The sequence below is a fragment of the Ursus maritimus genome, unplaced genomic scaffold, assembly GCF_017311325.1.
Source record: "Ursus maritimus isolate PB19 unplaced genomic scaffold, ASM1731132v1 scaffold_26, whole genome shotgun sequence".
Classification (NCBI taxonomy): Eukaryota; Metazoa; Chordata; class Mammalia; order Carnivora; family Ursidae; genus Ursus; species Ursus maritimus.
Window position 1 is genome coordinate 31,292,630 of NW_024425119.1, and position 18,356 is coordinate 31,310,985.

Below are 18,356 nucleotides of genomic sequence, written 5' to 3' on the forward strand. Positions count from 1 at the left end.
CAGAATCACTGACTTAGCATCCTTTTATGGTTGTGTCTAAACATGTAAATAAAATCCCAAACCACTAACAACCGATCATTCTTATTTTTCCTGGCCTATCCACATGGTGGCCTTGGCAGTGGGAGATTAAAATGCCAGTTCTGGCTTGTCTACTTCCAACATCAGGGCACATGAATAGATAAGATTTCTTTTATATGGGCTACTGCATGCAGATTCTTTTTCATTATGTCCAATAAATATGAAATTTACCTATAACACAATGAATTTCCCTTCTGATTGCTGGCTGTAGAGGTACCTTAATATTGAGTATGAGTGCATAGTTCCTGAAAAATTTGCTAACTTTCTTGGCTCATCTGAAACCACAAACCAATGATCTTTCCACTTTGTATTCAATTTCCACATCTTGTAAACAATAACAAATAATAATATCACTAACATTACCATATTCATTTCCTTTTCAACAGTTAGATTTCAAGGATGATAGTGGAAAGTGGAAATAGTACTGAATCAAGGAATCAGCAGAACTTCATTTGATCCTTGGATCTGTCCCTAAATAAATTGCATAATTAAGGCAAGTCTGAGTGTCAGTTTTCTCAAAAGCGAACAAGGTAAGTAATAGTTGCCTCCAAAGATTGCCACAAGAATTAAAATGAAATGATATAAATGAGGATTGTAAATTATAAAGTGCTATTTCATTGCACATTATTACTACTGTGATTTTGAGGATCCCTATATTCTATTATAGCACTGCTATTTAAAAATGTGGTGGACTCCTCCTTTGAGCACAAAAACAGGCTGAGTATTTCTAGACAGAAGTTGCCGTAGATCACGCTGCCAAGCAAAGTAACAGGCTGAGACATACATTGTTTGGATACTCCTTTTCTGTATTGGCAATTCTCTTCTGAAAATGAGCAAGTTTATTAACAAATATGTAAGATTCTCATTAAAACTAATTTGCTATGTGCCCATAGTAAGATGCTCAAAATCTAAAATTTTAAAATATGGCATTTTATACATGTATAGCCATGCTTCTTTCTTTCAACCACTGCCATTAAAATAATTTTTTTCATATTGAAATTATTTATCAAACTGTCAGCTATTTTGTGTACAGGGTTTAGTTGACCACGAGTAATGATGCACATGAATTCTACTTATTAAACCTAATAACCATAAATGGACTGAAATGTTACTCAAACTTCTAGTTTTATGCACCTGGTTTCAAACCACATGCTGTTCTTAAGTTGTTCCATTTTCAAGATGTCTCCCATGTTTGTTAAGAACTTCAGACATGTCACATACACATAGTAAATCTGGTATTCTTCATAAATTCACCTAGAAAATCCTGTTTGACAGGTGAATTAAGCTTTCATTAGGAATTAGTATAAACCAAAAGGACCAATCTCACATAATGTGTTTGTTTATTTTCTTCTGAAAAGTCAGATCATATATTTCCTTGATGCTAAAATTTTATAAAACATTTCTTACTTTCTTTTTTTCTCTGTGCTTTGCTTGAACACAATGCATGCACTGTAACAGACTCTGAGTTTTTACCTAAAAATTAACTTTTAAACATGTCAAAACAAATTAGGATGTCTCATCTTCATTTTTTATTGTTTTCAGCACTGAGTCTTCTCCCAGAATTTTACATAGTTCATTGAGTCTCTGCTGCATTTTGGGAATTCCAGCTAGCTGAGATTCTAGCTTTTGTTTTTCTTCACTCAGTGTTAAACGGATAGCAGTATCCAGTTGTTCAAAGCGCCAACCTCCTTCACCATCAAACTGTAATAAATGAGTGTGGTATTTCCTGCATAATTGAAATGAAATAATATTATTAGCAATAATCATGAAAAGCCATTTTAGGTTTATCATTCCAGTTGATATTCAAAGGCAAATTTTAAGTAAGGGGCCTATTTTACATTTGATTTTCAAGAACCTTCAAGAGGTTGAGTATTGATTTTTTTTTAACTCCAAAAGTCTTCGATCTCTTGGAAATCCTATTGCTTATATTAAGTTTCTTTTATATTCTGAATATATATGAATTACTAAGGAAGTCATGCTGTTTGTATCTATTTAATTTATCTTCAAACCCAGTATGACTCCTGAATAAATATCAAAGCTTAGTTAGAATGGGAATAAGGAAAGGAAGCTGAGGAAAGAAAGTAAAAATTTTAAAGGTTACACAGGAAAAAAAAAAAACTAAGAAAAATAAAGGATATACAAAGGGTGCCTGGGTGGCTCAGTCAGTTGAGCACTGGACTCTTGATCTAAGCTTGGGTCTTGATCTCGGGGTTGTGGGTACCATGCTGGGTGTGGAACATATTAAAAAAGAAAAAAAAGTTTTAAAACACTTTTTAAAAATGAATTCTTTGATAAAAATCTTTTAAAGATATTTCCATGCCTCCATATAATTTGATCTCCTTTCTCAAGTCTCTGGTTCATAATTAGAAACTTCAGAGAGGGAAAGAGATTATTTTATTGATGAGACAGGAGACAATCCATCTTGTCCTAAAGAGAGGCCAAAGTCACTCTGGTTTCTGGGATTTGTGGGCGATATGTGGAGACAGTAATGCTAGCAGAGTTGACCTTGCATGGCTGAGCCCCTCCATTTTGTCACTATGCTGAAGTGAACCATGTTCCTACATGTCCCCAGTCTTCCTGTCTTTTCCTATAGTTCTTCTTGCTTCTTGATCCCTTTTAAGCTCTCACCTGTCATTATTTACTATGATCAATGAGCTTATTTTAAGTAGCTTTACTTCCTTTTTTAAACTTGGGATATAATTCACATACCATAAACTCATTCTTTTAAGTGTAAAACTCAGTGACTTTTAGTTGATTCACAATCTCATGTAACCATCACTACTATCCAATTCCAGAATATTTTCTTTATCCCCAAAAGAAACACCATACCTATTAGCAGTCCCTCCCCCCACCCCCTTCTGCTCAGTCCCTGCCAATCATCAGTCTCCTTTCTGTCTCTCTGGATTTGTCTATTCTAGACATGTTATATATATATATATAATCATATAATATATATAATCATATAATCATATATATATAATCATATAATATGTGGCTTTTTGTGACTACTTTCACTTAAAATGATTTCAAAGTTCATCTAGTTGTAGCATGTATTTGTACTTCCTTCACTTTTATGCATGAATAATATTCCACTGCATGATTTTGCACACTTTGTTTATCTATTCATCAACTGAAGAACCTCTGGTTTCATCTCATTTTGATTGGATGGATCATGCTATAAGAGGGGGAAACTAACCTGTGTTAAACTGTATCTAAAAGAGTAAAAGTCACTCTCAAGCTGAAGGTTGAAAGTTCATGTGCTTGATAACATATGACAGAGATTAATGATCTTGTTTTTAATATTCTTGGGCTTTCCTAATGTTGCAGTACAACTGGGGGCAGTTTTAGAATAGTTCTGATCTTGGGCAACCTCTATCTTCAGTGTCTAATGAAGGTTTGACTCGTCACTCCAGTCCCACAACATTATTTGATTTCTACATGGGAGGAAGAATATGTATGGGTGTTTCATGACCTGGGATTCAAAGGTATGTCTATATAATGGGCTAAAATAATATTTCAGGGTTTGCCTTAGAGGATTTTAAAGGAAACTACTATATTAACTGAGGCTCATTGGAAATAATCTATAGACTTCCTGCACTAATAGGATCAAGCATAGGAAAGTGGTAGGTACAAAGCTATAATTCTATCCAGGATTAATAATTTAATCAGCTTCTATAATTTTGGAGCTCTTTGTATACTGATATTGATTTTAATCTTTATAATCAACAATTATCCCTTTGCTGTCATGGGGAAAATATAATACATTTTTTTCTGTGTCCTGAAATCTTTTCAGGGAAAATAAGAATTTCATCTAAGGAGAAAGCCTAATCAGAAATTATAGATTTCTTCAACCTATAATGTCTAAATTAATTCATAATGCAGAAGTAACATGATTTTTAGTTTTATGGGAAAATGTGGTATGAATAGCTGCAAATAAAAACACATTTTTCTTGTTAAAAGGCATAGAATTACAGATTTTTTTATTTGCTTTAAAAATTACTTGTCCTCTATACACCTATTAGAATGGCCAAAAATCCAGTACGCTGATAACACCAAATGCCAACAAGGCTGTGGAGCAACAGAAACTCTTACTCATTGCTGGTGGGAATGCAAAATGATACAGGCACTCGGGTAGACAATTTTGCAGTTTCTTACAAAACTAAACATACTCTTACCATATGATCCAGCAATTGCACTCCTTGATATTTACCCAAAGGAGTTGAGAAAACTTGTGTCTACCAAAACACCTTTATATGAATGTTTCTAGTGGGTTCATTTATAATTGCCCAAACTGGAAGAAACCAAGATGTCCTTCAGTAGGTGAATGGATAAATAAACTGTCTACATCTAAACAATGGAATATTATTCAGTGCTAAAAAGAAATGAGCTATTAAGCCATGAAAAGACATGGAGAAAATTTAAATGAATATTACTAAGTGAAGAAGCCAAACTGAAAAGGCTAGATACTGTATGAGTCCAGCTATATGACATTCTGAAAAAGACATTAAAGATAGTGGTTTCTAGGGCTTGAGGGAAGAGAGGAATGAATAGGAAGAGCATGGAGAATTTTTAGAACAGTAAAAATATTCTGTACAATGCTGTAATGATGGATATATGCAACTATAAATTTGTCCAAACCCATAGATTGTACACTGCCAAGAGTGAACCCTAATGTAAATTATGGACTTTGGGTCATAATGATGGGTCAATGTAGATTTATCAATTGTAACAAATGTACCACTCTAGTGGAGGATGTTGATAATACGGCTATGCATGTGTTGGGGCAGATCATATGGGATATTTCTGTTCCTTCCTCTCAATATTTCTGTGACTGTAAAACTACTCTAAATAAAATCTTTAAAAACCCAACAACAACAAAAACCTATTTGTTCCCTCAATTGAGAGAAAAAAAATGGCTGAATATGCTTCCAATGACTCTTTAGGCTACTTGAATAAGGAACTGAATGACAGAATAGCATAATAAATCCATTGATAAGGTCAGAAAAAGCACCAGAACTAAGACATAACTCCATGTTATGCCAACATGTGATCAATTAGGAAGCATGCCTGGAAATGACAAGTCCATACCAGAAAGGGCTCAAGAGTTCTTCTGGCATGATTCTACGTCATCACCGATTCGGGGATTTATAGACAAATGTCAAGTGTCGTAAAGATCCAGTTCCTGTTGGTTTTCTCCAGGGAAAAGTCAGAGGACTCACACTCATTGCCATGTACTCATTCTGGACTAGATCCAGACTGCTTCTGGAGAGATTAGTAAGTCAGGTCTTATCACCCCAGATGCCAATTAGTTCTTAATGACAGAGAGACCAACCACAAATTTGTATAGAGAAGGTCACTTCATGAAATGTTCTATTTTCAGGTCACCTCTCTGAGGGAAAAAAAAATTATGAAAAATTTGAATGTTAAATGAAGAGTAAAAATAGATTATTATCTTCTCAATAGAAGTAGAACAGAATCAAAGAATGTTCAACAATGAAAGCCTGATCTGAATTGCATACTCAGTTAACTCATAATTTTAAAGTAAACATTCTCTATACAGTGAAAAGTCTAGAAGGGCTTCTGGGATTAACTTAAATAAAGCTTGTTACTCAGCCTAGGTTTGAAGTCATGTACATGATAACAGCTTTGGCATAGAATGGGATGAGTCACCTACTAGAGAGAGAGAGAAGTCCTTTCTGTCCCTTGGGAAATAGGAGGCTAACAGGTATAGAGTCCACTGTAGTTACTAATATACCAAAAGAGAAGATTTTGACTGATTAAACAAATATCCAAGTAGTGGAGTGTACTATGAATGAACAAGTGTTTTTATGGCTTACATATACAGAGCATTTTGAATTCCTTATAATAAGTAGAGCAGCGTACTATAGTATAGAGAGTGTGATCATGGAAGTTACTTTACTCATTTTTCTAGTTCTCAGTTTCTTCATCTGTAAAATGGGAATAATTAGACTACCTATACTCAATATAGGGTTGTTATGAGACTTAAATGAACCTGGAACAGAATAGGTGCTAAGTCTGCAATAGCAACTATTACTATGGTGATGAATCAGTAGAAAAGTAAGGAAATGGTAAAAATAGTGTTATCATTTTTTTAAAATAAGGGGAATCCCATTGAGTTTAATGAGATGTTATTTAGAAAATATTTTCATTCATTTTTCCTTAAAACAAAACCCCTCCCCCCAAAAAAGCTTTTTTTCCCTCTGTTTTTCTCCAGCTTAATCATTCGGGAGAATATTAAATTTTGGAATTTTTTTCCTGGATTTTGAAAAAAGGGCTAAAAAGATGATATAAGATTACATAATTATATTTTTCCCAGTACATGCTACGCATTATGAATATTTTCAGTTAAAAAAATCACTGGATTTTTCTATTTCTTTTCAGAATTATTGGAATGTGATAACCATTTTCAAATACCCCATTAATCTTATAATGTTAGGTTTAGGGCATCTACACTACCAGTGTGCAATTTAACAGAAATATATGTAGAAAATAAGTGAAATATCCTATGCTCTATAAAGAAAGTTTAGGCAAAGTTATTCTCTGAGTGATACAAAGAAAAACCATCTATTGCAAATTAACATTGGAAACACTCACCATAGAGAAGGCCTGTGTGTTATAGATAGTAAGGAAATCCCAGCCCCTTTTGCAGCCTGAAATATCTTTCCTTCAACATCAATGCTGACAGCACTGGTACATTCATCCAGCAATGCATATTTTGGTCTTGAAAAAAAATAAACACAAATAAATGAATGATTTTTTCCCATTTGAATTATAAATCTTTACATGGACAATATGAGCTGCAATGTTAACTTCATTAATTTATTTTTTTAAGTACACCATATACCCAACATGGTGGCTGAACTCACAGCTCCAAGATCAGGAGTCATATGTTCTACCGACTGAGCCAGCCAAGTGCCCCGCAATGTTGACTTTTTTAAAGGAGCAAAAGAGCATATGACATTATTAAAAGTGATAAATGATAATGCAAAACAGCAGTCATCCTCCCTCTTTGGATTAGAATATTATATTCCTCTGCAATTTTAAATAGATTTCCTGATGCCTGCTCACTATACAATAAGCTTTATTGTTATGCAGATGGGTGACTCATGGGTATGAGACATAGGAAAGATGAGGCAGGTCACTGAGTGCATTTTCCCACAGAAGGCAAGTTCATTCCTGGTAACAGGTTCTGACTAATTACATGAAAAATACATTACAGTAGCTAATTATCAAACAGGCCAAAAGCCCTGTTAGCAAAGATTTATTGAGAAGATAACTTTATCAACAATGTAAGTACCAAAACATGATTAATGGAATTTCGTTGCTACAAGATTCCACAAAAATAGTATGCCTAACCTGACAAACTTAGAGTAGGCATTTAACCCGGTAACACTGAGACCATGCTTCGCAATCAAATTCTTAAGGGGAAAACAATCGGTAAATATTTTTCTGATTATACTCAGTAAGTTATTTTTCTAGCTCAATTTTTACTTTGGAAATGACTGTCTACTACTGTCAGAGGCACCTAACATTTGCTACCGTTTCCTTCTGTTTATTCTCTTCCTTTCCTCTCAAGCCACCCCCCCACCCCGCCATCTTTCTTTTTTTCCTTTCCCTGTCTTCATTCAAGCCTATCTGGACTTTAGGTACATATTTGGTACTCAGCAACATGACTTAGCTTTGCTAATGGGACCAAAGGTCAACTCATGCACTGTCATTTATTATTTATTTCAGAGCTGAAAATTAGTAAGAAGTATTTATTAGGACAATTTCCTCCATGAAGATACTCTGATCTTTAAAAATAAATGACAATGAAAATGTAAACATTAAAGCCAGTAATAATTTCTCCTTCAGCATACTTATTTAGCACTTCAAATTGTTTTTATAAGCTGGATTTGTTTACGAATAGGATCCTGTTACCTATTCCAGAGAGGGTAGTCAAGGCTAATAGATGCAGGAGTCGAGGGAGCTTTAATACCCCACTTGACTTTAATAACTGCTCTCCGTGCGAAGAACTGAAAGATGGCTGGAGATTCCCCATAATATCAACAGAAATAGTGCTGCTTGGCTTTTGGTTACGGCTCTGTTTAAATATTAAGCACTACTTCTTTGTCTCAGAGTTGGTTACTGTTTTGTGGATAATTTTTTTAAGTAGATAAAAGGGAAAAGAAAAAAGCAATTTGGGATAAATTTTTCTTTTTCTGTGTTAATCTCTTTCTAGTAATTTAGTTATTTATTATACTGTGTCATTTTTCAGAGTGCTTTGAGCTAAACAGAGAAGAGATGCCATCTTAGAATCAGAAATAAAGTATATGTCTTACACTCAGTCGTCATGGTAATCCTTAGGCTAGTAGATGCAGGATCGGTTCCATACTTTTGTTTGGTTGGCAGAACTGGTGTGTGTGTGTGTGTGTGTGTGTGTGTGTGTACTTAAATTAAGCAATAGTTGGAATCTGGGCTGATATAACTAAGTAAAACATTAGATAATACTGTTTCTCTGATTTTCCTTTCTTTTTCTTTTGCTGTAGCATCAGAAGAGGGAGCTTTGTGAAGGATCTACTTTATTCCCACTAGGACAGAAATTTTCTGATCATTCTTTAAACATTAAAATTAAAATCCTCTCAAAAACAGTATACTACCATGATACTTAATAATCCCTGCCAAAATTCTCCATTTTAGCTAGCTCAGGTCTTTCATACCGTAATTCAGAGCTTGTTGTTAACCCTTTGAGGACAAGCGAGGGCAGTTCCTCATTATTTTACTTTTCTTTCACAGGGTTTAAAATTTCGATTTCATTTTGTTTTTTCTCAGCAGATTCTGCTTTTCAACAACTTGCTCATCTTCACGGATCTTTCTATAGGTCACTAAATTTTCTTTCTATTGGTATGCTTGTAACTTGATATTTATTTAGTCTCACGTTGCATCCAAAATATTTTACATACCAAGTATCAACTGCTTATTTCAAGTTACAAGTACTTGAAAATCTCTTTGGGTTGAGATTAATGCCTCTTGCTCTTTGTTACAGGGTTTATTTTATTAACACACCGATACAGTGAGAAATTTATGGTCACATTTTACATTCCATCATATTATATTTCACCAACTATGCTGGAGATCATATTACTGAATATTTATGGACAAGGCTCAAACAGATTCAGGGTGATAGTGGGTAACAGCTGGTCATAAATGTCAAACAGTAAAGTTTACTCTTGAATATCACATCATCTGAGAAAGGGGCATTCTAAAATACACTGCACTAAAAATTCCGAGTTAGCAAATCAATTTGATTTGTAATTTTTTAGCTCACCATATTCTATTTTTATAAAGTTTAAAAAAAATTCTAGTTAGTTAACATACAGTATGATATTAGTTTCAGGTGTACAATGTACTGATTCAACACTTACATACAACTCCCGTTGCTCATCACAATAAATGCACTCCTTAATCCCATCACCTAGTTCACCCATCCCCCCCCCACCTCTTCTATGGTAACCATCACTTTGTTCTCTATAGTTAAGAGTCTGTTTCTTGGTTTGCCTCTTTTTCTCTCTTTTTTCCCTTTGCTCTTCTGTTTTGTTTCTCTTTTTTATTATTTAAATTTAATTAGCCAACATATAGTACATCATTAATTTCAGATGTAGAGTTCAGTTATTGATCATTTGCATATAACCCCCAGTGCTCATCACATCACGTGCCCTCCTTAATGCCCATCACCCAGTGTTTTGTTTCTTAAATTCCACATGAGTGAAATCATACGATACTTGTCTTTCTCTGACTGACTTATTTTGCTTAGCATAATACTCTCTAGCTCTGTCCATGTCGATGCAAATTAGTTTGCCATATGCTTGCGCTAACCATGCACATTATTATAAATACTGTGTTATTTTTTCTTTTTCTTTTAATTTTTTTACTTAAATTCAAATTAGTTAACATATAGTGTATTATTAGTTTCAGGGGTAGAATTTAGTGATTCATCAGTTGCATATAACACCCAGTGCTCATTCCATCAAGTGCCCTCCTAATGTCCATCACCCAATTACTCCATCCCCCCACCCACAGCCCCTCCAGTAACTCTCAGTTTATTCCGTATTCTCTTATGGTTTGCCTTCCTCTCTGTTTTTATCTTATTTTATTTTTCCATCCCGTCCCCTATGTTCCTCTGTTTGTTTCTTAAATTCCAAGATACCATGTTATTAATACAATATTTTTTCTCATTAAAAAAACTCCAGCTAGACACTACATACAGACCCAAAATAGAGTTACTTGTGCTGGGTCCATGTCACCAAACTGGGGCTTAATATCTAACCTAATTGCAGGTTCAACCTTCCCCAGGAATGTAATCTTAACTGGTCAATCTAGAATTTCCTGGTCAGCATTGGTGAGGTAATCCACCTAGTAAGACCCTTTAGTTTCCCCATAGGAGTGAGTTTGTTCATGACTTCCTTGTCCTGCTTTTAAAAATGATTCCCTTTCTGCAGCCCTCTGGAGCTTTTCTCTACTTGCTAAATGGGATGCTGTCTTATTCATGAATTGTTCAATAAAGCCAATTGTTTCTTTAAAATTTACTTGGTTGAATTTTTGTTATTTAACATAGGTAATGAAATAATAGATTTTTTTTACATACCTAAATTTTCTACTTTTATGAAATGAACATATAATTATATTTTAATAAAATTATTTAAATAATATTTTCCTTTTTCAATGATAAATGTGTGTTATATTCTTATTGAAAAGGCTAAGCTTAAATGTAATTAAGATTTTAACTCTAATTTCTAGTTTACAAGAAAAATAGGAGTTTAAAGGAAGAGGTAAAAGATTCCGTGAGGAAGTAATCAGATAGATCTAGAATGAACAACATTCTTATGGGACAACTAACTCTATTTCTTTTTTTTTTTTCTTATATCTTCTTTTATTTTTAAATTTAAATTCCAGTTAACATATGGTGCAATGTTGGTTTCAGGAGTAGAATTCAGTGATTCTTCATTTACATACAACATTCAGCTCATCACAACAAGTGATGATACCCATTACCCATTTAACTCATCCCCCATTCACTTCCCTCCATCAACCCTCAGTTTGTTCTCTATCTCTAACCCTGTTTCTTTAGCAAATCAGTGACATCCAAGATTGGAACTTGGGGGAGGGGGGCACAAAGTAGCAGAGACTTTAGCTTAAAAATGATTAAAAAATATAACAAAAGAATTCAGTATGTTTGAACAAACCACCTATAAAAAAATATTTTTGAGACAATTAGTGAAACTTTGAGTATGACCTGATATTAGATGATTTTAATTTTCATCAATTTTATTAGCTATGATTATGGTAGTTATTATGAAAGAAAATATTCTTATATTGTCTTGATGCCACAGTTTTTTAGGAAAAAATGCCATGCTATTTGGGATTTGCTTTAAAACACTTCAGAATTTAAAAAAAATAGATAAATTAAGTGTGGTAATATGTTATACTTGGTGAATTGGTGTGGTGGGAACTTGGGATTCAAATTTACGATTTTCTCTTTGATGTTTTTTCCATAATAAAAGGTTTTTTATTTTAAATGATAGCCAACTGATTACTAAGTGTGGGCTAACTAGTTGTTAAGTATTTAATGACGCTTCCTTGATGTATATATATTTTTGCTCCTTTTATCAGTTTTTTAAAGTTCCCTACAAAAGTATTACTGCTTCTGCTGTATCTCCTTCAGAGTGTCACATCTGCCCCAGTTTACAACCATAAACTGTGCCATTTAGGCATTCATGTACATAACTCTTGGTCCTTTTTTCCCAAGATTGTTTCTTAAAACTGAGTAACATGATAGCCTCTTGATTTGCATTCAACTCCGATTCACATGGCCAGAGGCCTAAGATTAAGAGAAAAATACAGACAGACAGACAGACAAAGACAGAGGGATCTTTTTCAGAGATGAATAGGACAAATAAGAAGAATTTTTCAGATTAGCTTTAATATTTCTTTCCAGCTTCTTGTGCTTGGTATCCTTGAAGCTGATTGCAAAGGAAAAGTTTTATCGAGAGAAATTATTTCCCAAATCTCTCTTTTTCTGAGTCCATTAAGACCTACTCTGGCTCGTTCCTTTTTGCATTAGATAAGCGTCTAATTTTTAAGGAGGAGAACACTATTAAGCTTAATAGGCTACTTAGTACTTGAAAAGTTAATTTAGTTTGAATTTACTAATTTAATTCAGAAGCAGTATTGAATGCCTACCTACTGTGTTTACCACAGTATAATAGTAACTATGTATTCATCACATTTTAAAATTAGTAATAATTCTTTCAAACTTAGGATATATGAAAATTTAATTTTGTCATCTAACATTACTCAACCTAAGAAATAGAAAAAAAAGTACTGGGAGATTTCCAAAACATGAAAAAAAAAAAAAGAAATTTAAACCTGTAAATTTTAAGCATTACTTTTTTCTTTTTTTTCCTTTCTTTCTCTTTTATTTGCATGTAGTTGACACACAGTGTTACATTAGTTTCAGGTGTACAACATAGTGATTGGATAAGTTTATACATTGGGCTATGTTCTCCGCAAATGTAGTTGCATCTGTCACAAGACAACACTATTACAGTATCATTGACTGTACTCCTTATGCTGTGCGTTTTTTCCTGTGATTTTTCATTCCATCGTTTGAAGCCTGTATCTCCCACTCTCTTTCACCCATTTTGCCCATCCCTCCATCCCCCAGGAAGATATTTTTATTTTTATTTTTTCTATTTTTATTTTTTAAAGATTTTATTTATTTGACAGAGAGAGAATGAGAGAGGGAACACAAGCAGTGGGAGTGGGAGAAGTAGGCTTCCCATTGAGCAGGGAGCCCAACGCAGGGCTCGATCTCAGGACCCTGGGATCATGACCTGAGCCGAAGGCAGATGCTTAACGACTGAGCCACCCAGGTGCCCCCAGGAAGATATTTTTAAACTAAAGATGAGATTGAATCCTGTCCAAAGATTTATTTAGTTACAATAATGGCATACTTACCTATGATAAAACATGCGAGCCATGCCCATTCTTTGCTTTTCTCCTCCTGACAGAACATCTTTCCAGTCCATAACAGCATCCCATCCTTAAAAATAAGCAACAATATATATTTTTATAAGGCATTTGTTTAATTGTTACTGTTTTTACCCTTGACAATTGATTTCTGGCACGTGTAAATTATTAACACAAAGGACGTGGAATTTTATAGAATATATGCTCGGATAAACTAGAGAGCTTCATTTACAAGCATTTTGTTTTAGATTTCATATTTTTAATGGTAATAATTCCTTATACTGATAAAACATGTCCTAAGAATTCTAAATATGGCCACTTTTAAAATTTGTTTGTTTCTGAATATCTCTAAAAAGTTGGTATATTTGTACTTATTTTGAAGGGTGGTTGGAGAAAAGACCAACAATTTACACAGACCTATTGCAAAGTCTACAAAGAGTAAGGCAGAAACTAACTTAAATGCCTTCCATGTGCCTGGTACTTTCTATGAATTTTCTCATCATCTGTTCGACCTTATGAGCTAGATCTTATTGGTTGCATTTTATAAGTGGGTAAATTGAAATCCACGGAGTAGTTGACAAGTCTAAGTTTACACAGCTAGAGATCAGAACTAGGATTTACATGTAGGTCTACCTTCATACCACCTCTCACATCTTAACTACTGACTTTCTGTTGGATATTTATACAAAAAGCAAGCCTTCTATTTTTAAAAAATCAGTTACGTCTATGCATACTGATGTAGAAATATACCTGGAATATTTTTATATGAAAAACCAAGCTGCAAAATTGTGTGTGTGTGTATAGATACATACACGCATATACATGTATATAAATTATGACTGCATTTCTATAAATAAGCACACACACACACACACACACACACACACACGACAGCCCGCTCCAGGAATGGAATTTTGAGACTTTTACCTTCTAAGTTACACGTTTTTATTATATTTGAAAATTTGATGATTTTTATTATTTTATGGCTTATCTTTATTTTGTAATAAGAAAAACTTACTCAAAAACAAAACCATGGGGCCTATGAGAGAGATGGCCATATCAAATATTTATCTGTGGGAATATCAGAAAATAGAGCAGAGTAGGCAAAGTCTGATTTTCAAAGGCCAAAATGACTGCCAAAACTTGACACATACACTCAGGACAACAGTTCCAAATCCCAACTATTCAAGGCTTAATTCTCCTATTTGGAAAAAATTCAGGCTCTTTGCCCTCTTCTTTATCCCTCAGCTGAATTTTCACCTTTATTAAACTTTCTAAATAAACTTGGCCAAAGGGAAAGAAAATAGGAAGTAGAGTCTTTGTTGTTTTTTGTGCACTAGATTGAAAAGATTTTCCCTATTTCCTAATAATACTCCCTAGTGGATACCACTGTTCATTTTCTTGGGTAAATTTCCAGGAATTTTCTGTTCATTTAAAAATATATCCCTACAATTTTATACCAGGAAAAGAATCTCAAAATATCATCTGATTTAAAGTTCTTGCTTCTAGTGAAAACTGTTGAAATATAATTTTTCTTTATAACTGAACTTTATAGCATTTATGAAACATAAGCAAGGATTTGAAAAATAAGTTCAGATTGCTACACAGTGGAGAAATAGTCTGGGCTTAATTTTTTTTTTTCCTGCCAGCTGAGAAAGCATAAGAGAAAAGTATTTGGGTTAAAGGAAACTTTAGCTTTACATATTTAAATAAATCATGTTCTCTGTTCCACTAAACCCAGAAGTTTTAGTAGGCAATATTGCTTGATCATAATACATATAAATCAAAACTCTGAGTTATAATTTCACCTCTGATGCTGATTTAGTGAGCTGAGGCCGGCAAAGAACAGTTTTCCTGTTTCCTTGAGATGTACATATTGCTCTAGTTCACGTTAGCATTTGTTAACACTTTCACTCTTTTCTATTGTGTAACCTCTTTCATGGAATGAATTGTAGTTTTTAATTCCATCTTTAACTAAAGCAAAGTATTTCTCTAAGCAAAGTATTAGCTAGTCTAAATAGAACTTCAGAAGACTCCTTCTAAAGTAAGTGATGTCCTTGAAAATTTAGGTGCTTTCCAGCTTTGCTTAAATACGTGAAACATGTTTCATGTTTTAAGGATTAAGTGAGTAGAGAGTAGGCTTCCTTGGAATTTTTTGTGTGTAAGGATATATCAGTTCTTATTAGTGTCTAAGAAGCTAGTAGATAGCATAGCATGGTGGCATAGCCTAGTACAGAACATTGACTTTCAAGTGAGATGTGTATTTGAGTCCCTGTCATAACACTTGTTGTGGGCTCCTGGGGAAGTTTCTAAACTTCTGAATTTCACCTGTGAAAGGGGGTTATTAAAACCCACATCATGAGACAGTTATAAGTATTAAATAAGATGACAATATACATTGCTTAATGTATTCTGCAAGGTAAACACTCAATAAACCATAATGATTACTGCTACATTATTAAGGTTGGAACATTCTTTTAAAAAGTTCTTAAACTTCTTGATGACTTCTAAAAGAATAGAATGGTCCATCTTTATTACAGATTTCTATTTAGATGGTTGAATTTCAAATGTACCCAAAATAATTTCCTCAAGATTAACATGCAGCATTTATTCTGCCCTTGTGTTTTAAAACTGGGAAGGAGCTGACCATATGAAAAATAAAAAGACAATCTTCTTTCCAATATTTTTAGCATTTATGACTGGTGATTATAAATATCAAAAATAAATAGAATAATATGTCTCTTGTCTGCCTCATTTGATGATTATAAGAATCAAATGAAATAATATATATGAAATTTCCATATAAAATATCAAGTACCATCACAAAAAGATAAAATATCATAGTATCAATATTATGAGTAGTAATATTACCATTAGCTACTAATTCTTGTGCATTTACTATGTGCCATTGTTCTAAATGCTCTAAGAGAGTTTTTTTAAAAAAGTTTTTAATTCCAGTTAGTTAACATGCAGGGTAATATTAGTTTCAGGTGTACAATATAGTGATTCACCACTTCCATACATCACCCAGTGTTCATCACAAGTGCACTCTTTACTCCCTGTCATCTATTGAATCCAACCTCCCCCTGACCCAACCCCTGGTAACCATTAGTTTGTTTTCTATAATTAAGAGTCTGTTTCTTGGTTTGTCTCTCTCCTTTTTCCCTTTGCTCATTTGCTTTGTTTCTTAAATTCCACATATGAGTGAAATCATATGGTATTTGTCTTTCTCTGACTAATTTTGCTCAGCATAATATTCTCTAGCTCCATCCGTGTCATTACAATTGGCAAGATTTCATTCTTTTTATGGCTGAATAATATTCCGTTGTGTGTGTGTGTGTGTGTGTGTATGTATTATATATATATATATATATATGTATATGTATATATATATATATACATATACATATATATATATAATCTATTTTATCTATTCATCTATAGATGCACACTTTGGGCTGCTGACATATGTTGGCTATTATAAATAATGCTGCTATAAAAATATAAGTGTGCATCTATTCTTTCACCTAAGTGTTTTTGTATTCTTTGGGTAAATACCTAGTAGTATGATTGCTGGATCACAGGGTAGTTCTATTTTTAACTTTTTGAGGAAACTCCATACTGTTTTCTAGAGTGGTTGCACCGGTTTGGATTCCAACCAACAGGGCAAGAGGGTTTCTTTTTCTCCACATCCTCATCAATGATTGTTTCTTGTGTGGATTTTAGCCATTCTAGAAGGTGTGAGGTGACATCTCCTGGTGGTTCTGATTTGCATTTCCCCGATGGTAAGTGATGATGAACCTGTTTTCATATGTCTCTTGGTCATCTGGATGTCTTTTTTGGAGAGATATCTGTTCATGTTTTCTGCCTGCAAAAGTTTTTTATTTTGATGTAGTCCCAGTAGTTTATTTTTGCTTTTGTCTCCCTTGCCTCAGGAGACATATCTAGAAAAAATGTTGCTATGGTTGATGTCAGAGAGATTACTGCCTATGTTCTCTTCTAGGACTTTTACGGTTTCAGGTCTCACATTTAGGTCTTTAATCCATTTTGAATTTATTTTTGCATATGGTGTAAGAAAGTGGTCCAGTTTCATTCTTTTGCATGTTGCCATCCAGTTTTCCCAGCACCATTTGTTGAAGAAACTATCCTTTTCCTATTGGATATTCTTTCTTGGTTTGTCAAAGATTAATTGACCATATAGTTGTAGGACTCTCCAGAGAGTCTTATTTAATAGTCACAGAATCCTTATTAGGTAGATATTTATCCCCATTTTATAGTTGAAGATACAGACAACAATTAAGATTTGATTCTAGAACTCTAACTTCAAAGTTCACATTCTTAATCACTGTACTTTTGATAGGTAAATGGCCTAGGAAATAAAACATAAAACCTATGCAAAATTAAACCTAGAATTCTAGCTTGTTATTTCGATAGTTTTTCAAAGCTATCAAATTACGTGTACTCAAGTTATTTCAAGGTATGGCTATTAGAAAGAAGACATACAAATGGCTAATAGACACATGAAAAAATGTTCAACATCACTCAGCATCCGGGAAATACAAATCAATACAAATAAAAACCACAATGAGATACCACCTCACACCATTCAGCTAAAATTAACAAATCAGGAAATGACAGATGTTGGCAAGGGTGAGGAGAAAGGGGAACCCTCTTACACTGTTGGTGGAAATGCAAGCTGGTGCAGTCACTCTGGAAAACAGTATGGAGGTTCCTCAAAAAGTTAAAAATAGAGCTACCCTACGACCCAGCAATTGCACTACTGGGTATTACCCCAAAGATACAAATGTAGTGATCTGAAGGGGCACCTGCACCCCAATGTTTATGTCAGCAATTTTCACATTAGCCAAACTATGGAAAGAGCCCAGATGTCCATCAATAGATGAATGGATAATGAAGATGTGGTATATATATATATATATATATATATATATATATATATATATACACACACATATAGTGGACTACGACTTAGCCATCAAAAAAAAAAAAAAGAAGTCTTGCCATTTGCAATGATACGGATGGACCTAGAGGGTATTATGCTAAGTGAAATAAGTCAATCAGAGAAAGACAATTATCATATGATCTTACTCATATGTGGAATTTAAGAAATAAAACAGAGGAACATAAGGGAAGAGAGGAAAAAAACAAGACAAAATCAAAGAGGGAAACAAACATAAGAGACTCTCCCTATTTTTTATTATGTTCAATTAGCCGACATATAGTACACA

At 33.7% G+C, this 18,356-nt stretch overlaps 1 protein-coding gene across 1 annotated transcript in view; it reads right to left on the reverse strand.

The window, feature by feature from the left end:
* Positions 1-1,401: 1,401 nt before the first annotated feature.
* The window catches only part of ABCD2 (ATP binding cassette subfamily D member 2), a 60,198-nt gene continuing 43,243 nt past the window's right edge, over positions 1,402-18,356 (reverse strand). The window contains exons 8-10 of the mRNA XM_008704452.1: positions 13,096-13,180; positions 6,694-6,819; positions 1,402-1,804 (exon numbers count right to left, since the gene is read on the reverse strand). Of these exons, the coding sequence (XP_008702674.1) occupies positions 1,585-1,804; positions 6,694-6,819; positions 13,096-13,180 (431 nt within the window). The 3' untranslated portion in view covers positions 1,402-1,584. The remainder of the gene's footprint in view (positions 1,805-6,693; positions 6,820-13,095; positions 13,181-18,356) is intronic.